The sequence below is a fragment of the Notechis scutatus genome, chromosome 8 (assembly GCF_049901735.1).
Source record: "Notechis scutatus isolate UNSWTSFEM ecotype Mainland chromosome 8, rNotScu1.2, whole genome shotgun sequence".
Taxonomy (NCBI): Eukaryota; Metazoa; Chordata; class Lepidosauria; order Squamata; family Elapidae; genus Notechis; species Notechis scutatus.
Genome location: NC_142016.1, coordinates 16,065,051 through 16,087,434, shown reverse-complemented (window position 1 = coordinate 16,087,434; position 22,384 = coordinate 16,065,051). Strand labels below are relative to the sequence as shown.

General features: G+C 41.9%; 1 protein-coding gene across 3 annotated transcripts in view; it reads right to left on the bottom strand.

Annotated features, from left to right (window-relative positions):
• HIVEP3 (HIVEP zinc finger 3) overlaps nucleotides 1-22,384 on the bottom strand; it is a 213,420-nt gene that overhangs the window by 28,184 nt on the left and 162,852 nt on the right. For 2 of the 3 annotated variants that reach the window (XM_087970826.1, XM_087970825.1), the window contains exons 5-6: nucleotides 16,610-22,354; nucleotides 8,419-8,564 (exon numbers count right to left, since the gene is read on the bottom strand). In XM_087970826.1, coding sequence (XP_087826952.1) covers nucleotides 8,419-8,564; nucleotides 16,610-21,694 — 5,231 coding nt within the window. In that variant the 5' untranslated portion in view covers nucleotides 21,695-22,354. The remainder of the gene's footprint in view (nucleotides 1-8,418; nucleotides 8,565-16,609; nucleotides 22,355-22,384) is intronic. The other variant, XM_087970827.1, reaches the window with a different exon arrangement.

Sequence of the window (22,384 nt, the reverse complement as noted above, 5' to 3'; positions counted from 1 at the left end):
GTCTTACACCCTTATTTATCCTTATATTATCTGTATTTTCCCCATTTATTAATATTTTTGCAGTTTGGGTATTATATATTGTTTTAATGAATCCTAAAAAAAATTCACCAAATTTCATGCCTGTCAATTGTTTAATGAGAAAATTCCAATTCAAATTGTCAAAAGCCTTCTGAGCATCTAAAAACATCAGTGCCATTGTTTTAGTTGTGTGTACTTCGTAGAATTCTAAAACATCCATAATTATTCTTGTATTTGTCTTCATTTGTCTATATGGCAGAAACCCATTCTGGTCAGTATGAATAATTCTACTTAATATTTTCTTTAATCTTTCCGCCAATATTGTGGCCAAAATCTTGTAATCTATGTTTAAAAGTGATATTGGCTGTAATTTTGAATTTATATAAGTCTGTCATTAACTTCTCCAATAACTCTTGCAATTCCTTATAGAATTCAGACGGAATTCCATCCGGGCCCAGGGTTTTATTTAGTTTTTGGGCTCCAATTGCCTTTTTAATTTCTTCTATGGAAATTTTATTATTTAAAATGCATTTCTCTTCATCCATAATTTCCGGTAATTTTTTCCCCTTCAGATATTGATTAATAAGTTCTTCTGGTACTTCTTCTTGATTGTATAGATTTGTAAAAAAAGTCCTTGGCAATATCTTTCTTTTCCTTAGCCTGAGTACATACTTTCCTTTCTTGGTCTTGGAGAGCTACAATCATTCTTTTTCCTTATTCTTTTTTCATTTTATGGGTTAACCATCTCCCTGGCTTATTTGCATTTTCAAAATAATTTTGGTTTACTAATTTAACTTTTCGGGCCAGGTCTTCCTGCATACTTAAATTTATCTTATGTTTTACCAAATCTATTTCTTTACTAATATTCTGATTATTCAGATCAGTTTGTCTACTTACTTCTAAATCTTTAAGTTTCTCTCTCCACACATTTTGTTGTTGCCTTTTTTCTTTATTCTTTTTAATACTATAGCCAATAGTTAAACCTCTCACGTAAGCTTTTGTTGTATCCCAGAGGTTTTGAAGGGACGTATGTTCTCTCTTATTTATTTCAAGAAATATTTTCAATTATTTTCTCACCATTTCAATATATTCGTTATCTTTTAGTATACTATTATTAAATGTCCATCTTAAGTGTACCATCTTTCTAAATATTTTAAATGGGACAGAGTTGTATCCTCAGTAATTCAAATTCCCATTTGACATCTAGGATTCTGCAGTTTTTTCAGGGTCAATATTTTTGAATTCAGTTTTTTAGCCAAGACGAACATGTATTTGTCTAGAAACAAAAATTAGTATATTTAGCATAAAACACAGAAAATAAAGAATCAAGACAAGAAGACCACCCTGTCTTAAGCAGATCCTCCACCCTGATTATACCTTGGGAGCTTGGGAGCATGGGAAAGGGGTTATTTATTTTATTATTTTCATTTTTATTATTTTTATTTCTTTTATCTTGTGTTTTTATGTACTGTAAGCTACCCTGAGTCGCCATGTGTGAATAGGTGACAATATACATTTTCTAAATATATTAATTTTTTTAAATGAATAAATAAATAAAATAAATTTTCTCATATCCTTATTTTTCATTATCTAGCACTGAAAACCAAAAGGCCTTTCTCATACCCTTCCCCAAAATAGAAAATATATTTCTGCCAAGGAAGGAAACCAGATTGGTTCCCGGTTAGCAATTTTCCCCTTCTTGTCCCATACAGTGTATGCAATTGCACATCATACTAAGTCTTGCTTGTTTGTCAGATAAGCCACAATAAGCAGGTTCATATACCTGCAGAGAGATAAATCATGGTTTACAGAGTGTAGTCCAAAAGCAATCTAACAAGCCACATTACTGCCTATGGTGAAGAAGTTAACCCAGCAGTCATGATTTTGCACTGGCTGTGAAAGGAGTGGGAAGTCAAAGAAGCAGAACAATTAGAACAGTGCTTCCTGACTTCAGTAAACTGCAGATGTGTGGACTTCAGCTCCTAAATGTCTCCAGCCTGTATGTCCACTGTTGAGCTTTCTGGAGTTAGATTTTATTTATCTGGAACTACCAAGGCTAGGCAACACTGACATGGTTTTCTTGTTATTTGCTAAGAGGTGGTTCTTCTTCAAGATTTTTTTTTAAAGCCTTATCTCTACTCCCGGACTTCTGAGATTCAAGCAGACTGTGGGTTCAGAGTTCAATTCACTCTTTTAATATTATGATTAGTTGGTCACGCAGCCAGCAGATATTTAGACTGGATTTAGCATTTTTATCCACCTACAGAGTCATTTCTTATCAGCAATTGTTAAGTCTGGAATGTTCTGTGGCAGATGCTTGTCTGTTTGAATTCTAAAGCCCAGAATACTTTGGCTTAGTTTTCTATTATATAGTTTATTTTGTGGTCCCACCAGTTTTTGCTTGGAGACGAACGGTATGTCTTGCAGATATTCCAATACACCACTTCTGCTACTTTGTCAAATCGTTATTTGTAATCAATATTTTAGTTCAATTCACTCTCGCATGTGGAAAGCTTACAATAAATTTGCTTCTTTCCAGAGCTAGACAAAGTATAATATTCTGTTAGACCTGGGAATAATGGCTTGCAAAGTTGTGATTTGTTTCCCAGCTAAGACAGGAAACTTTACTACCTGTTAAAACAGATGTGCTCAGAAATGCTCCCTACCCAAAGAACCAACCAACCAAACAATATGATGGAATTCATGACTTTTAGTGCAGAACAATTCAGGTATGTTCTGAGAATTAAAAATAGTAATCTAAGTAGGTAGCTGGCAATTACTAGTTACAATCAGAAGCCAAATCATACAAGAAGCCAGTTACAAGCTGACAACATTTTAACAGAATAACAAAGTTGGAAGAGACCTTGGAGATCCTCTAGTCCAACCCTCTGTTCAACCAGAAGACAAATGGTTGTCCAATCTCTTTTTAAAAACCTCCAGTGTTGGAGCATCTACAACTTCGGAGGCAAGTTGTTCCACTGATTAATTGTTCTCACTGTCAGGAAATTTATCCTTAATTCTAAGTTGCTTCTCTCCTTGATTAGTTTCCACCCATTGCCTCTTGTCCTGCCTTCAGGTGCTTTGGAAAATAGGTTGACCCACTCTTCTTTATGGCAGCCTCTGAGATATTGGAACACTGCTATCATGTCCTTCTTTTCATTAAACTAGACATATGCAATTCAATATTTTAAAGTATTATTCACAAATGCCCTGCTTCCAACTGCCAATTGCCCCTAATTGTGACTATATGGAGGTGTTCACAATCCCCCCCCTTTTTCTAAATGTGAAGCCCTTCTTTGTGGCCTCCATACATTCTTCTAATTACTACTACAGAAAACTAACGATATGAAGGTGGAAATATTTCTCAATGGAGATTCCACTATTTGTAACACAATTGGTATTGATTATGTATGATCATCTCATTGCATGACTTGATGATCAGGGGTGGAATGCCTCAATCATGAGAGGCTGATGTTCATATATTATGAAATAGTTTATGCTCAGATGGTTTGAAAAGAGGAAGTATATATGGAATATACAAATAAACACTACCCCTCACTTTCATCACCAAAATCATTATTCATCTAATGCTATTTAGGTCTGTGAGATTACCTACATCCAGTATTTGTCACTACAGTTCTTTACCATATGCATATTCTTCTCATAACTAAGAATCTTGGCTAACTTGATTGAAGAAGAAAGATGCAATACGCTGCCTTGATTGCTTCCATTTAACTCTTCTGCCAGAATCGGTTTAAGAAAAATATTCCCTCTATGTTCCATTTGCCGTGACAATCCAGGATCGCTGCTTTATCTCTCAAACAAATACAAATTTGGACAAAAATACCATTCTCAATTGACTTTTGTAGCAGAAGATCTGATTTTTAAATCAGGATAAACTAAAGCAAATTCAACAGCTGGATGTGAAAGTCCACAAACATGACTTTGGAATATGGGAACAACTGGAAGAATCCATATTCAAAGTAAGCTACAACTATTGGATATTCTGATTTATTATGACAGACTCTTCAATGTCATTTAAATGAGTGAAGTAGTATCTCACCCCATCTTATGCAGAAAATACAGTCTTTAAAAGCAAAGCAATTGCACAGAATTTCTGTTTGAAACATCACAGTTTTAAAATGCCATCTAGTTTTAGTTTTTAGTTTACTTTATTGTCATTGCACCTTGTACAACAAAATCAAACACCATCTTCAGTGCACATCATGACCATGAAAATAAACACAAACACACATCCTTCACCCTTCACGCATTGAACCGAAAACTCCCGACACCACACTGCACTATATAGCAGAATTCAAAAGAGCTACTGCCCTGGTACAACTGCCCTGATCTACAGGTTCAATTTGGGTAAAAGCTCATAAATCTCTGCTCATTTCTGTTTTTGTTGTGTCCTGCAGATTTGTATTGTCTACTTATTTATGCCAAGGGCAACCTGCTCACTTTTCACCAATAGCAATGAAAAAAGGTAATAAAGCAATAAACTGAGCTCCTAATTTTATGTCTGTAGCTCCACATTTGGCTATTTTTATTAGGAACAGAAAGTTCTACCTACATTAAAAAAAGACAAAGAAAACAGTGTTTAATTATATATACCAATCTATTGCTTTCTTAGCTGAGCCTATATTTATGTACTTAAAAAAAGTCTCATCATATCAATGTGTCCTTCTTGATAAAGCAACAAAAATAAACCTTGGAAAACATACAGATATCACAATTTATATTTGGTCTTAAATGGCCACAAAACTCTATCCACCGGCAATATTAAAACTTAGCTCTACAGGTTAGGCTGTACATTCATGGACAAAGGTGAACTCCTTTAAAAGCTGCATAAGCAGATGCTAAGAAAAGGTCAAAGCTTGCTAGTGAATAATATAAAGTAGAATAACACATTGAGCTACAATAGCATTTTTTGTTAGCCACCTTTGTTAGATCAGCTTCAATAGCTGCTGAAGCCATCATCTTGATTACAAACACAATAACTAGATCTACATTGTCGTAGTAAACCAACAACGTACAATTGGTTTAGCACGATATGAGAATCACGCCACTGACAGGGAATAGTTTTCTATAAAGAAGAGCAAAAGGTATAAAACAATATCACTCAATATTAACTCAAAAGTGAGGAAACTTTGTCTCTCTAATCAACATTTCTCAGCCTTGGGAATTTTAAGATGTGCAGACATTAACTCTCAGAATTCTGGCTGAGTAGGGAATTCTAGGAGTTGGTGTCTGTAGAGCTTAAAGTTGTTGAAGTCTAAAGCTCTAGACATTGTGGAACTCTCATTCCCATGATTCCTCACTATTGGACAACCTTGCTCTGATTGATGAGAGCTGTAGTTCAGTAAAGATCTGGAAAGACCACTCTGCAGCTTTCATCCCTAAGTCAACCAAACTGGTTTTGCGCTATTTCCTGAAGCTATTGTGGCTGTTGCTAATTCAGTATCTGTGATCCGAATGTCAGTATCCACTAGAGCAGGGATGTCAAACTCACGTTGTCCCAGCGGCATCACGTGACGAATCATCACTTTTTCCCCCTTCGCCTAAACCGGGCGTAGGTGTTGCCAGTGTGTGACGCATCCGGCCCATGGGCCGGGTGTTTGACAGCCCTGCCCTAGAGCTCAAGGCCCACGGGCCAGATGCCGGGTGCTTAAATCTGGCCCATGGAGCTGGCCTGGAAATAGCAAAGGACCAGCCCACGGTGCCTCTGGCAGCCAAAATGGGATGTGGGGGCCTACATGTGGGTCCCCCGGTGGCCCGTTTTGGCTGGCAAAGTGCTGCAGGAGACCATCCAGGCCAAAAATGGGGCACAGGTGTGTGAGTGTGGCCCTCCATGCCCCATTTTGGCTGGCAGGATGATGCAGGAGGTATCCGTACCATCTCCCCCACCCCCACCCGGGCTGGCCTGTGGAGGAAAATTACAATGCTGATCCCACCCTCAAAGAAATCCAGTTTGACACCCTTGCACTAGACAATAAACTGGTTGGGGTTCTGATAAGAACCATCAGACAGTGAAGAATGAAAAGGAGACAAATCAATTCCATTTAATCTAATATTTGCAAAGGACTAGAACCTCTTTCTTCCGAGAATCCCAAACTTCAAACCAATGTTTTCAGTGTGAAATATTTCAAATTAAAAATGCTTCATATCTCCCACACTTTCTGTCTGATCAGAAACCCAAAACGGAGATATGAGCAATTCTGGTGGCAAATTGCTACCAAGAGATTATGGCATCATTATAGTTTGGGCTCATAATCTTGTATTAATGCCTGGAGCTTCTGCAGCTATATTAAATCTTTCAGGAGCAGTCAGAGTTATCTCTTTGTATGCAAGTTAAACATCATGCTACCACTGGAACAATCTTTTCTGAATGGTAAAATATCCACATCTGGATAAGAAATCAGGAAGTAAAGCCTTCTGGATTTTATGGGAGAGAGAGAGATCAAACTGCCAGAGGAAACTGCAAATGCAAAGATATACACACTCACCCTTGGAGAGACAAATTCAGAACTAAACAAAAACAAACCCAAACAACTAAAAAAAACCTTAGGAGCCAATATATTTTTTCTTCCTTCATCTGCTACCAACCTTACAGCTATCATTAAATGATAACCCCTTCTGGAAATCAAAATCTCATGCAGGTCTGTATCTTAAATTACTCTGTAGAAAATTCTAATTTATTAGGCATTATTGATAGTCAAGGGTTTACAATAAAAGAAGTATCCCAATTTCCTCCTTTGAGAGATAAAAAGAGAGTAGGAAATACCTGTTAGTTGATATTAATGGTCAAAATTTTTCAAAATGCTTAATTAGTGAAACCTGAAAAATCTAGGCAAACAGGCATGTATGTACACACGTACACACACACAATATATGCACATACACACAAACGCAATTACACTTGCCGCAATGTCTGTGGAGATTCTCAGTTTCAAAAAACCACTGGACTTTCTTTGGGGGGGGTGTTTACCTTGAAGATGTTTTGCTTCTCATCCAAGAAGCATCTTCAGTTCAGAACTAAAGAAAATTCTTAGATGAGAAGCAAAATGACTTCAAGAAGAAGAAAAAAAAACACCTGCCTTTTAAAAGTCTGCACTCAGTTGGATCAAGTTACCTACTGCAGCGCTAATTCCAGAACTACACCGATAGTCTTCTACAGGCTGAACAATCACCCAACTCATGTCTCTTCTAAGCATTTTGGGGGAGGGGGGTGTTTCTGGGTTTGGAAAATAATAGGGAGATCTTCAATTTAGCTGAACTGGCAAGAAACCAAAAGGATTTATAGATTTCTTTAAGGGCACCCTATTATTTTCTTCTCCCCATCATTTGAGCACCAACTCTCTGTCATTCCAATTATATGGCTGCAACAGATAAAATCAATAACATTAACATTAAAGTAGGTTCCATTTCAACATTAAACACCCCAATCTAGAGCATCAGATCTAAGCACAGGGGGGAAAAAAAGTCTACATCTATGGAAAGAGGGCCACGGGCTAGAAAATGGACTGCAGGTAGTCTTTGACTTACGACAGTTCATTTAGTGACCATTCTGAAGTTATGATGACACTGAAAAAAAGTGACTTAAAGAGCGTTGCGGCATCTTTATGGCTCACAGGATCAACGTTCAGATGTTTGGCAACTGACTCATCTTTATGACGGTTGCCGTGTCCTGGGGTCATGTGATCACCTTTTGGGACCCTCTGGCAAGCAAAGTCAATGGGGAAGCCAGATTCACTTAAAAACAGCGTTACTAATATAACAACTGCAGTGATTGACTTAACAACCGTGGCAAGAAAGGTTGGGCAAAACCCTCTTAAGAAATGTTTCACTTAGCAACATAAATTTGGGCTCCACTGTGGTCGTAAGTCAAGGACTATCAGGACTACATGTACGGTATTATACACAAATAAGCAACAGACACATTTGCACAAGATTGTACATACTTTATTTTGGACAGTCAGCCATAGGTGAAATTGGGGAGCACGTGTGACCTATCTTTCTAGCATCAAACTCTTATCCAACCTATTAAGATGCTTGAAACAACTCAACCCAACTCAAATCTTCTGGGGGGGAAAATCAGATAATCCAGCTCCAAATCAAGTCTTCTATTACTGTACAGGTAAAATTTCAGAAAATGAGAAACATGTCTACTATCCAGCTCTCCTGAAACATGAAAATACTCACCTGATTTGCTAGAGTTGCTAGAGCCCCAGCACCATAACGGTAACGAGAAAAAGAGAGAGGAAAGAGTAAAACAGAAATGAAGCCTAGCTGGAGCTAATCAGGGACACCATGGCATTTTCCCTAAGAGTTGTTTTTAGAATCAAAGCTTCCCATCCATCAAACAAGATGGAATATGAGAACAACACAAATACTCACCCTCCTTCAAAGATCTTGATCCTGGTTGGTTCTCCTCGCTTGGTTACAGGAATGTCATCTTCAGTTTTTCCTCTTTTATCCCTTTCTTTATTGGTTTGCATGGCATCTTTCTGGCCTTCATTGGGAAGGAGTGAGGGCAGATGGACCTATCTCCCCGAAAAATCAAAGTAGTTTATTATTCTTTTTTTTAAAAAAAAATAAATAAATAAAATAAAAAGGGGACGAAGGAGGAGCAGGAGGGATGGTCATTGATCACAAATACCTTTCTTCAATCTCTTCCTGGGAAGTAAAGAGTTGGTCGCTATTTCTGGCATGGGCTACACTGAAATCAAATATGGTACCTTCTCTTTTTAAGGTGACTTTAAGTGTCTTAGTGTCTTTCAGTGAAATGGAAGTCAATGAGTAGAGAATAGGTTGTGCCTGAACTGCACTTTGAGCTGTACTCCCAGGGTTGGTTACATTGTGGGTTGCTGAAGTGGTTTGGATTCAAAACATTTTACTACTGGTTCTGTGGGCGTGGCTTGGTGGGCATGGTGTGACTTGGGTGTGGCAGGGGAAGGACACTGTAAAATCCCCATTCCCTCCCCATCCCACTAACCTGATTTCTAGCTCTGTTCTCCTGTGCAGGGCAACCAAAGAAGACCCAGCCCATCAGCTGGGACTTGAGAGGCAGAGAATAGATGGGGGCGGGGCCAGTCAGAGGTGGTTTTTGCCAGTTCTCTAAACTACTCAAAATTTCTGCTACTGGTTCTTCAGAACTGGTCAGAACCTGCTGAATAGCACCTCTGGGCTGCTGTCAGTTGTGTTTGATGCATTTCTAAAGCAGGCGTGAGGACTTTTATGACTTGTGGACTTCAATTCCCAGAACTCCTGAGCTCAGGAATTCTGGGCTCAGGAATTCTGGGAGTTTTATTATTTATTTTTATTTATTTATTTGATTTGCCAATTGTTTACAAGATAATAAGTATAAATGTATACATAGTTGTGAATACATGAAATGGTTACATACAAGAAAAATAAAAGAATAGGAGAAACAATAGGACAGGGACGGTAGGCACGTTGGTGCTCTTTATGCACGCCCCCTACAGACCTCTTAGGAAAGGGGTGAGGTCAATAGTAGACAGTCTAAGGTTAAAGTTTTTGGGGTTTGGGGAAGAAACTACAGAGTCGGGTAGAGTATTCCAGACATTGACCACTCTATTGCTGAAGTCGTATTTCCTGCAATCAAGTTTGGTGCGGTTTACTTTGAGTTTGTATCTATTGTGTGCTCTTGTGTTGTTATGGTTGAAGCTGAAGTATTCATTGACAGGTAGGACATTGCAATGTATGATTTTGTATACCATGCTTAAGTCAGACCGAAGACGGCGTAATTCAAGGTTTTCTAGTTCTAGAATTTCAAGTCTGGTGGCATAAGGTATTCTACAGCGAGTAGAGGAGTGGAGAACTCTTCTTGTGAAATATTTCTGGACTTTCTCAATTGTGCTAATATCAGATACGTAGTGTGGATTCCAGACTGATGAACTGTATTCGAGTATTGGTCTAGCAATGTTTTGTATGCTCTGGTTAGTAGTGTGATATTACCAGAGAAAAAGCTACGTAGGATTAGGTTAACAACTCTTAATGCCTTTTTGGCTATGTAGTTGCAGTGGGCTCTAGCACTTAGATCATTAGAGGTGAGTATTCCAAGGTCCTTTACAGAGCTTGGGTCATCAACAAGATCTTGACTATTCAGCTTGTATTTTATTTTCTGATTTTTTTGCCAATATGTAAGACAGAGCATTTATTTGTTGAGATTTGAAGTTGCCATTTGTTTGACCATTCGGATACATAGTCAAGATCTTTTTGAAGGGTAGCAGTATTGTCTGTGGTATTGAACAGCTTTACATCATCAGCGAAGAGAACGCAATTGCTCTTAATATGATCACAGAGGTCGTTTATGTAGAGTATGAAGAGAGTTGGTCCTAGAACACTGCCTTGGGGAACACCACTATTGACAGGTACTGGATTTGATAGGACGCTCCGATTTTGACCATTTGTTGTCTGTTTGACAGGAATGCTTCTATCCAGTTATTCAGTTGTCCAGAGATACCATAGGATTTTATTTTTAGGAGTAGTTTGTCGTGTACCACTGAATCAAAGGCTTTACAGAAGTCTATGTAGATTGCGTCTATTGTTTTGCCCTGGTCGAGTTGTGTCAGTCCATATGTTTTTGCAGTGTAAGAGTTGCAGATTACAGGATAGTTTTTTCCTGAAACCAAATTGTTTATTGGAGAGTAGGTTATTTGTCTCTAAGTGAAGGATGATGGATTGGTTAATAATTGATTCCATGACTTTACAGGTGACGCAGCATAAGGAGATTGGCCTGTAGTTTTCAACTAGGCTTGGGTCTCCCTTTTGAAGATGGGGATGACTGTGGCTTGTGACCATAGGTTAGGCAAGGAGCTGGTTCTGAAAGATTTTTCAAAGATTATGCTTAGAGGTTTGGCTATGGCAGAGGATAGCTTTCTTAAGAAGTAGGCACATATTCCGTCCGGTCCAATAGATAGAAATGGTTTTGTGATTGCTTTTCAACATTGTCTTCTGTGAAATCGATATGTATTAGATCATTGTTGTTATCTGTGGTACGGCTAGGAAATATTGGGCATGATCCATTGCTGTTTACAAATACTGAGCCGAAGAATGTGTTAAAGATGTTGGCTTTAATGGTGTCGTCGTTGCAGTCTTTACCATCAGGTCCTATCAAGGGAGGGATGGACCTTGAGTCTTTAGTTTGTTGTTTACAAAATTGTAAAAAACGCGGGTGGAATTGGTGCTTAGAAGGTTTTCCTCTTGTTTAATGTGATAATTGGTGCATTGGGTCTTTATCTGGTGGCATAGATTTTTGTATCGGTTTTTGAAATTGGCAGCGTGACCAGATTTGTTTTTCCGCCAGAGTGATCTCTTTTTGGATTGAAGTTTCCTTATTGATATGGGTAATCTGCTTTTTGTTTTGTTTTGGGAGTTGTTGTTGGTACATATAGTTTGATGACTCTTTTGACTTCAAGTAAAAATATGTTATAATGGTCTTCAACAGTATTGCATCCAGTGAATAGAGATTGCCAATCAAGGGATGAGAGATCGTTGTCTATAAGATCATAGTTGCCTTTTTGAAGTTACAATAGGGGATTACATCATTGTGGTGATTTTTGTGTGGATGTATGTTGAGACAAAAGTCGATCATATTGTGGTCACTACTGGAAAAGGGTTCTTTAGATTGTATTCCGTAGATTAGGTTCAAACTGTTGCAGAAGATGAGATCGAGGCAGTTGTTTAGTCTAGTGTTGTTGGTTACTAGTTGTTCCAGTCCCAGATTTGTAATAGCATTGTAGAAGGTTGTGTGTATGATTTCAGTTGTACAATCATTTAGGGTCCAGTTAATATGAGGTAGATTGAAATCACCAAGAAGGATAAAAGGGTATGGGCAGGATGCAGCCCATGTTAGTAATGTATTTAGCTTGTTTACATGTTCGATGTCATAATCAGGTGCTCTGTAACATAGTAAGAATCGAATTGTGATATTTGAGGATAGTTCACAGATGATGGTTTCAGGAAGGGCAAACTCCTGGGTAACTTGGATATTTTTAGATGTAAGGATTTTTATAGAATATAGCAACTCCCACCTCCTCGACGATTTTCACGATCTGATCTGTAAACATGATAGTCTCTTACTGTGGTAATGGAGTCGGGAGAGATGCATTGAGCCATGTTTCACAGACAAATATAATGTCGAAGTTAGCCATATTTAGGAGGAAGAGAAATTCAGGTATTTTATTCACGAGGCTTCTTGCATTGAGTAGTTTGCATTTAAGGCCGGCAGTAGTTGGAATTGAGGTAGTTGGGGGCGTGCGTGCCTAGTCTTGGGTGATGGTGGATGGGTTGAGGTAGGGTTGTGGTTGAGGGTAAAAGCTGAGTATTGGGTTGAGTGGTTTACTTTTGATACAGTCAGCATGGTAGTCAATGTACAGGTCCTTCTCTCCATTATCTAGACGGTTTTTGAGTTCGATGCGGAGTGCACGAGGGCGGGCACGCATTGCTGTATGGTTAGGTCAGGCGACAGCGGAGGTTCTTATGGATGGTGTTGGTTTTGGCGAGTGAGTTTATAGTATAAATGAATTTACGTTTGCTTGATTCATTTTTGCAAATGACCCTGCACGTGCGGCCACAGAGCCATCTCTATTTTTGAGCTCTCGGTCAATGCGGGAAATGTCAAGTATTTCATCAGCGGAGATGGTTGATGCTTGATAATTTCTGATGATGTTTCGGACAGTTGTGATGTCATCATTGACATTGATGTCTTCTAGACCAAATAAGATGGCGTTTGGGCGTTTCCGTTCACGCTCAACGGCTTCTCTGATGAGAATTGGGATATCAATATTTGTCTGGGTTGTGTTTATTGTGGATTGGGTTGTGGATTGGATTGTGGTTGATTGGTAGAGATGTGGTTAGTAGCTATTGGATGTTCAGGTTTTGCGTTGTGTCCTTTTTTTTCAAGGTTGGATATTCTTTCTTTTACGGCGTCCAGGGATGCTACTATGATGTTGAGTTGAAGTCCACTAGTCATAAAAAGGCCATAGTTCCCCACCCTTGTTCTAAAATCTAAAGGGACACAGGATGTCCATTGCTGCTAAAAGTTTTGGATGATTCATTCTGGAACACAGAAATACCAATCATAAAAATCGATAATAAAAAGGGAAAGTCGGTGTTACTAGATGAGACAGAACCAGGGTGGGATTCTACAGGTTCGCGCCCCACTTGGGGGGAGGGGGGGCACAGGATGTCCATTGCTGCTAAAAGTTTTGGATGATTCATTCTGGAACACAGAAATACCAATCATAAAAAATCGATAATAAAAAGGGAAAGTCGTGTTACTAGATGAGACAGAACCAGGGGTGGGATTCTACAGGTTCGCACCTATTCGCTAGAACCAGTTGTTAACATTCTAAGCAGTTTGGATAACCAGTTGTTAGAAGAAATTACTGGCCTAATCCTGTAAGGAAGGCAGGAAGGAAACATTCTGGTGTTGCTTACAGAAACTGCCTCTCCGTTGACCCTTATTACGTTCTTGGCAGGAATAGACTTCCTATCTCAGGAACGTCTCTGGAGGTTTTTTTCCTCCTTTGCTGGTACTTTGCTTGTGTGGAGTGACCATTCAAAGTTACAATGGCACTGAAAAAAGTGACTTATGACCATTTTTCACACTTACGACTGTTGCAGCATCTCCACATTCATGAGAAGCCAGGTGAGGAGATGCCTGCCTCAATGTGAGTGATACTGAGTTGGCCACGCCCAGCCAATAACATGACCACCAAGCCATGTCCACCCAGCCACATGACCACCAAGCCACGCTCACCACCTAAGACAAGTCCACAAAACCGGTTGTTAAAAAATTTGAATCCCACCCCTGGACAGGACAATTATTTTTGTTTTGCCAAGAAGCCATGGGTGGAAACTAATCAAGGAGAGAAGCAACCTAAAACTAAGGAGAAATTTCCTGACAGTTAGAACAATTAATCAGTGGAACACCTTGCCCCCAGAGGTTGTGAAAGCTCCAACACTGGAAGTTTTTAAGAAGATGTTGGATAACCATTGGTCTGAAATGGTATAGGGTTTCCTGCCTAAGCAGGGGGTTGGACTAGAAGACCTCCAAGGTCCCTTCCAACTTTTATTCTATTCTACTCTATTCTATTCTACTCTACTCTACTCTATTCTATGAATGCTCAACCACATATAAAAGTAATTTGCAATCCCATGAACAACATTCCTGGAATTAATTAGCCCTCATCTATGGATTTGGGGCTAAATCCTAAGAATGGAAGGAACCCAGTTATGTTTTTTATTGGATATCATTTCTCTGTGGGAATAAAGGAGCAAGTTTCTCTCTCTTTTCAGAGCTTTCTTCCCATGGCCCTTAAAATCTACTCCAGAGGATCCCTCAGTCAACAGAATGGATTTTGGAGTCCTGCTAGGAATGAGAAGTGGGTTGGATGAGGAAGGCACAGGGGAGTGCAAAGTCCCGTTGTGCTACCAAAAAAAGTCTGATGTGGTGCCTCTTTCCATCCATTATCATATAACCATCCAATGAGAAGGCAAAAAAAGAACAAACACACAACCTGTGCCAAGGAATCTCTGCAGCCAGTTAGATAATTGTTTTAACAGGATGGAGGAGGAAGGAGGTAATGGGACTGGAACTACTTTCCAAAACATGAATCTGGTTTTCATCTATTTTTTTTTTTAGTCTGCTTTCAACTTAAGCAGTCTGACTTGACAATCACTCCAACATTATGCCAAAAGACACTCTCTTTGACCCTGCAGGTGTTTCTGAGAATGCAGCCTCCTTTTCATCTCAGGGCTGACTGCTTCATGTTGTCTTCGAGCACAAACACTAAAGGTTTTCTCCAGGGTAAACATGACATGCTATGATTTCCATACAACTCTGTAAGATGTTACGCTTACTCCTCTCCTAAGCAACATGCAGTCTTGGATCCAGACTCCATCATCCTACCTTCAAAGCATTTTAAGACCATAAAAATCCCACCATGCTTCTGGGATGAGATACGCAATGAAAATATTAAAACATTAAAACGATCTGCTCTTTCCTAAGGATGATTAAGAGTTGTATACATAAAATAATATAAAGCACCACACTTTTTACTTCTACTTCTGTAAACCACTGTAACAGTCATTTAAATTTAGGAGCTTTCCAAGGCTCATCACCAAAGGTTGCCACGTTCCAGTCACATGTACTGAATCCCCCTGCCCGAAGAACAAAACTATAATAATTTCCAAGTTTGCTCAGACATGACTAATTTCAGGGCTGAACTCTCCCTAAAATCAGTCTTTTGATTCATTGTTCTTTGCATGATTTCACCTTTTAGTGGAGCCCTCAACCACTTCAAGGTAGTTTCAATCAATGATCTGTCTGGCTTTGAATCGATTTAACTGCTAAAACATATAATGGATTTTACATACTACACAAGAACAATAAAGCTTTCTGAAAAGTGTCCTTGCTCATTTTGTACAAGTTGCCATTTACTTGGAGCACCACTTTTAGGGAGCCATCTATGACTTCTATTACCAACTATTCGCAAGACCACTGTGTGATAGCTTGCCTCCCAAGAAACAGAATGGGACAACTTGCTGTGGCCAACTCACCATCGCCAACTCGCCACTGGACAGTGGAACAATTCAATTTAATTATTTAAAGTAAATAAAAATTATTTAACTTTTGTCATTCGCATTTCATTTTGCCCTCCTTTTGCCTCCTTTCTTTAATGATTCCATCCCATCCTTCTCTGATATTAGTGTAACTCTTGTCCAGCAGTGAGTTGGCCATGGTGAATTGTCATAGACCTACCAATAAATGCATTGAACTGACTTCAGAAGTGGCTGCATACATTTTTCTCTGAACTGGAAAATACAATAACTGGTCTATTTCTACCAATTTCATTGTGCGGAATAGTAAAACTCACTAGCTGAAACCTAGCAACTTACACAGAGGATGCTTCCACACACTGGTCACTCACAGTGTTGGGAATAGACAATGTACAAATGTCTCAGCACTCTGGTGCTCACTAGGAAGCAAGGCATTTAATGCAATTTCCATGGCAAGGATCGATTCTACAATTTAATCTGGGCAGCAAAGCCAATCAGGAGGTGCATCATCAGGGCCATCTCTTGGGCTGGCTGCACAGGATAAGGCTATAACATGGATCAGACTGGCCTTCCCCAAAGCAGAACCTTTCAAAACTGTTGATTTTACTCCTGTGATATTTCCTAATCATTGCTAAGTCTGAAAGTTGCAGCTCCAACATATTCAAAGGCACCAGACTGGGGAATGACAGAAGAAAGCAACTCTGTCGGAGAACCCAATACACACAAGTGTGTTGTCTTTAACTAGTTTGACACCAGTTTGTTTTAAGCAACAGAGTTGGGGTTTGAGAGCAATTTTCTCCAACCTAGCGCCTTCCAAATACATTGGGCTGAGAGCCTCCAAAATCTCTAGCCAGCATTGCTTTGGGGAGCCAGTTCTAGGAGCCATGACCCAACACAGCTGGATAACATGCCGAGCCAGTTCTTTGAAGAACTGGCAGCAATGCTGTCCAATCCTTAAAACAAACAGATGAGGGCCAAAGGAAAAAGTGATTTTCCTTACCTCTGACATTTTGGGGTTCCTGGAACTTGAGGGTACAAGTCTCCCTGTCTCTGGACGCGGAGCAGTAGCCATGGTGTAGGTTTCTTTGCTCACCTTTTGCTTGGAGCGTAGGAGTGACAGGGCGGCTTTAGTAGATATACCAGGGAGGTTGGGATTATACAGGCTAATGCACCAGCTGGCATACACCGAGGAACTGTGGTCAACTTGTTGACTGTGATTTGGTTTTGTGTAATTTAAATAGCACCAACTGACATTAGTAGTTGTGTGGAGACTGGGAAACAGAAGTACCTTCTTAACATCTGTACTGTCCTGAGACTTCTTGGAGCTTTGTGCAACCTCTGAGGAACATGCTGAGCTCGGAGGACTTGCTACCAAGGCTTCTGCTGGTTCTTTCAAATCCTCCTTCTTCACTTCCTCGGGAGTATGCTTGCTTTCAGGCTTCTTTCCCGCTGGCTGCTTACATTCCTTTCGAACTGCAAAGCTGGAGGCCTCAGACTGTGGCAAGACCAGGTTTAAGGCAGCCTGGCCTTTGGGGGATTCTGGCTGTCCAGACAATAAATCAAGGAGCGTTTCTGCCTTGGCGGCTGTGTGATCACGTTTTTTCCCTTCCTCTATTGTATTGGACATCATCACTATTTCCAGCTTCTCTTCTGTCTCGGAGAACTCTTCTTCTTCTTCTTCCTTCACCCGTTTCTGCTGCTGGGTTTCCATGGTGAGCTCCAAACTCCCAGCTGGAGAAAGCATCCGCTTGCTTCCTCCAGCATTTGATGGGCTCCCTTCGAGATCCAAGATTCCTTCAGACATGGGGCCCAGGGGAAAGTAGCCTTTGCTTTCCGATAGAGAAAATGGCAGCCGCAGGTACGGACTGTGGATCAAAGTTTTCTGCTCCTCTGTAATCATTTGTGCCAGATCAAGGCCAACACTGTGAACGTTAGCAGTGCAGACCAGAGTCCCCTTGGCCTGATAGTCCTCAAATTTTGGCAGTAGGATTGAAGAGGCGCTACAGTGGGACTGAGTGACTAAGATTTGGGAAAGAGTGGTGTACATTGCGCTTCCGTAGGACGGCATGTTAGCCTGGATGCGAACTGGGACAACCAGGGATACCACAGGCTCCGAACAGGCGGGTACCACCAACTGAGAAATGGAGATGGACGCAGAGGGACTACTTGGCCGAGTTAAAATATGCAGCTGGTTCTCAGTGCCGTAATCTATAGATGGTGAGAAGGTACGGCTTCCGATTTCAGGAGAGAGGCTGGATTTGAGATGGGGCAAGTGTGCACCAATGTCACTTGGCAGTTGGAGAGCAAGCTGTGACTGAAGAGGCAGAAACAACGCAGAAGGGAGCGGCGAAGATCCTGGGTAATGCAAGGGCAAGATCGACGGGCTCGGCCTGATGACGATATCAGCTGGGTGCGACAGCAGCGGAGGGGCTATGTGTAACTGGCCTGGATGCAGCAAAGCTTCTTGGAGAGGAAGAGCTGCGCTCTGAAATAAGGAATGAGGGACGTGAGGGATGGAATATTGACTGGAGAAGATGTCTGCCATGGTCTGAGTGGAGAAAAGCTCAACTGAATGCTGTAGAGGTGGCAAAAGATGCTGGAATGGTAAGAGAGAGATCTGTGGGCCCATGTACTGTTTTTCATGGAGGGTTAAATGAGGGACAGGCGGATGGACCACTTGCAGAGCTTCAGTGTAGGGATATGTACATGAGGACTCGGGACAGTCTTTTGGCTGGTCCTTGTCAGCTGGGTACCCTCTGTGAGAAGAGAAAGAAGAGGAAGAGGAGGAGGAAGGCGGCTGTTGAGGTGGCAAGCTTGCGGCAGGAGACTGAGTTGAAGGTTGCACGGATTCCTCTGTCTCAGCTGATCCTTTGGAGGCAGAGTCTGGCTCATGCTCTGGATGCCTTGTGAGAGATGCCTGCCGGACCAAAAAGCACTTTCTCCTCTCCGGTGGAGCAGTGGTTGTGGTTGGAGTTTGGGACGTAGAAGGAGATGAAGACAAACTCCCATAGTCAAATGATTTGCTGCGGATCTCTGACATTGGAGAGGAATGTGAGACATTGGGTGTCTGTTCAGAAGCAGACCTCCTCATTTCTCGGGAATGATGGTGATGGTGGTGGAGATGGGAACTTGGTACTGTTAACATGTGGGGGCCAGGGCCAAGGCCAAGGCCAAGGGGTTTGCCATGGGATTCAGAGAACTGAGAAGCAGTTTCCTCTCGCTCAAAGGAAGTTGAGTGACTAGAAGCGTGGGAGATGCTGCTTTCCTGACTTGGGCTTCGGATGGACTCAAAACTGGATTCTCCAGAAGACTGGGCCATTTCTGCTAGCCGTAGCCTCTTCTTTTTGGGTGGCAATTTCTCTGCAGGAAGTTGGGAGAGAGACTGGCTTCTCTGTGGCCACTGGAATGTCTCCATCTTTTCTGGCTCTTTTGGTGGAGGTTCTGGTTCCATTTCTGGCCGATCAGGTTCTTCAGTGACCAGAATCTCAGGGACTTGAATATTAGGTTGACGCACAAGCTTTGGCTGAAGAGAGTGAGTTGGTCGGCCAAGGTGGACCTCTGGTTGGGAGGCATAAGGCAAGAGCAGCTTTTCTTCTTCTAAGCTACTGTGCTGTTCTATGGAATCGGACTTCTCAAAGGAACTTGTATGTTGGATGACAGAGATCTCTTTTGAGGTTGTTCTCCTCTCTTTGCCTTCTGGAGTAAATGGGAGATTTGCAGTTCTAGGATGAAAACTTGTACTAACACTGGAAAGAGGCACAGATTGAGTGGGATCCATTGCTGGCTTCACAGACTTGGAAGTGAGGTTCAAGACCACCTCACTGGGTTTCAACCCAGTAAACTGAGTGGCTGGTCCACTTCTAGAAAAGGATGGTTCAGTCAACTCAAAAGCTGGTGGATCTTCATCGTCACCAAGACTCTTTTCTTTCCGCCTCTTCCTCAGTGGAGTCAGTTCTAAACTAGTTCCCAGCTTATAATGCATCACTTGTGGCCCTGGGTCAGATTCCATCAACCCTTTCTCCATTTCGGACAATGTATATGAACTGGAAGAATGAGGTTTGGAGATCTGAAGTTCTGAACAATAGTACTTCTTGTGGGCTTCATAATTATCTCTTTTCTTGTACCGAGCACCACAGATATTGCACTCGTACATAAATCCTTTTGTTTTGGTGCCCTTCCTTGACTTTTTGGTCAACTCACTCTCCTTGGTCTCTTGTTCTTCTGAAGGTCTGGAAAAGCTTTCTTTGCCTGCTGCGCCAACCTCTTCTGAGCTGTACTCCATTCCGAATGGTAGCTCAATAGCTGGCTGCCGTTTTAGCATCCGGGGGTGGGAAGACATCTGACTGCGGCTAAAGACCTCCGATTCAGCAATGTGATCGTCAAAAGAATAGCTACCTCTAAAGGAGTGAGAAGAACTCATAGTGCATACAGCTGAAGGCATAGAGTGGCTTCGTAGAAGAGGCACTGTCTCCGTGGCACTGTGGGATGGTTGGAACGATAACAAGGATGGTTCAGGCTTCATTTTTTCAACGTGGGATGTCAGTGACTTGGATGGGTCTGGTTGGCTACTGGAACCAGGTTTGATGTCCAGCTGAAACGGTTCTCTGTAAGAGCCAGGCTTTGGAGATTCGATACTGCTCCGTCTAGACAAAGAACTCCTTCTCGGTTTAACACTATCAATTTCACTAGTATCAACAACTGCCTCGTTGATAGTGATCAGCTTGGTGATATGTTCAATAACCTGTGTCCGAGGCACAGACAAAGGAACGGCACTCAACTTTTCTTCAGACGATATTGGGGGGAATTCTTGGGTGGTGGTTGTGGCCAACATAGCAGTCCGCTGGCCTATCCGCCCACATTTGCCAAAAATGATTTCCGCGTAGGATTTCGCATTAGTATTTGGCGGGCTGATTTGCTGCTCGGCGCTCTCTGATCTTGAGAAGTAGCCCGATTCGGTGCTTCCTTTACTGCCAGGACTAAGGAAAGCTTGTTCCTCGATAACTTTCTTCCTCTCGCTCAGACGGAGGGCGAGCTTTTGTTTGATAGTGTGTGTTTCTTCCGATTTATGACTTTGGGCAAGGTCTGGTGATGGCTCCACGAAAGCACTGCTGTCGTCAAGGGATTGAGACATGCTAGAATGGGCGAAAGAGGAGCTTTCTTGGCTTGAACCTTGACTTCCTGCACTGTACAACATAGTTTGCTTTCGCCTGGTCGACAGTTCTAACAAATGGCCCGGAGTGCTTCTGGTCTCCTCTTCAGAATCTGTGCTTTCTCCTTCTGTGGGCTCTTCAAATTCCTCCCCGCCCATCTTCTCCACCTCCAAGCTGGAAGGGTACAATTCTGTCGCAGTCCCTGAAGATAACCCAGCTTTGATGCGATGGGCGTGAGATTTTCGGTGCTTGTACAAGTTGCTTTTTGTTTTGAAGGAAAAGCCACAGGGAACACATGGATAGGGTCTCTCACCTGTGTGGGATCGGATGTGTTTCTGAAGAACACTTGGTTTGGCACAAGGCCGGCTACAGTACTGGCAAATGTATTTGCCTGGCTTCTGTGGCTTCTTTTCCTTCTTGTGTCCTTCTTCAGAGGGCTTCAAAGAAACCTGCAAACTACGAGGGATGTAGACCTTTTGAACAGGGGGCTTGTCTTCTTCAGTAGAAACCGAGGAGCAGGATGGTAAGATCTGACCGTGACTGGAAGGGAGTGCAGAAGAAGGGAATGAGCCAGAAGGAACTGATCTTGCTGGATCAACAAGCTGCCAAGTAGGGCCTTCAAGAATGCTCTCTTGCTTTCGGGGAGCCCTGTATGCTGGTGACAAGGAGTGCTGCTGAAGTTGGGCCACGTGGGATGGATGCTCAAAAGAGGAATGCTTGGGTTGAGCTTGTCCTGCCTTCTCCTGAGCCTCCTCCCTTGAAAAACGTGGCTGGGGTGCAACATCGTGGAGGGGGGAGCCTGGCAGCAGAGCAGAGCTGCTTGGATAGGGAGTCACGGAGGAGACATTGCTTTGAAAAGCTTCTCCTTTCACGAGCCTTTTCCTTGGAGCCTCATCCCCCTTTTTTGTGCTCCTCTTGCTTTGTTCAGGATCCATGGCCTTTGAAAGGGGGAGCGGGGTGGGGGGTGGAGGGTGGGGGATGGATTGGAAATGCTATTTCAGGAAACTGTCACCAGGCTTCATTTACAGCAAAGGGAGGTCTCCCCTGTAGCTTTCCTGCTTGGCTTGCATCGGAGATGAAAGCAGAGCTGCCAAAGGGCCACTGTAGATTCAAGATTTCAAAGTGTCACAAGTTGCTATTTGATTCGGGGGGGGGGGGGGATCCTGAAGTAATAGGGGAAAAGGGGTGGGGGCGGGATGTGGGTCAACAGAGTTCACACTGGTAAAGCATGACAAACTACTTCAAAGCAGGAAAACGGTCCAAAAGTTGCAGTCCAAATATTTTCCTTGCGAATTGTGCTGCTGAAGCTTTAAACCGAGCCATGGCAGTGCCGTTGACTGTGGCAAGTCTTCAAAGGACAAGAAGCAGCCCAGGAAGTGCCTCCTGTTCTTTTCTCATGCAAACCTTGAGGTTCCTATGTTCGTCTTGCAACCATCCGTCTTCTGTGTCTTTCCTTGGCTTGGGGAGGGAGGGAAAAATACACACAGAGACGGCAGGCCGCAGCTTTGTCTTGGTGAGCATGTGCGTGCAGTTCTCTCTTCCTGCTCTTCCACTTTGATGTTCAGAGACCTTGGAAGAGGTTACCACTCACCTTTCTGAAACGACAACAAAGAGAGGGACACATT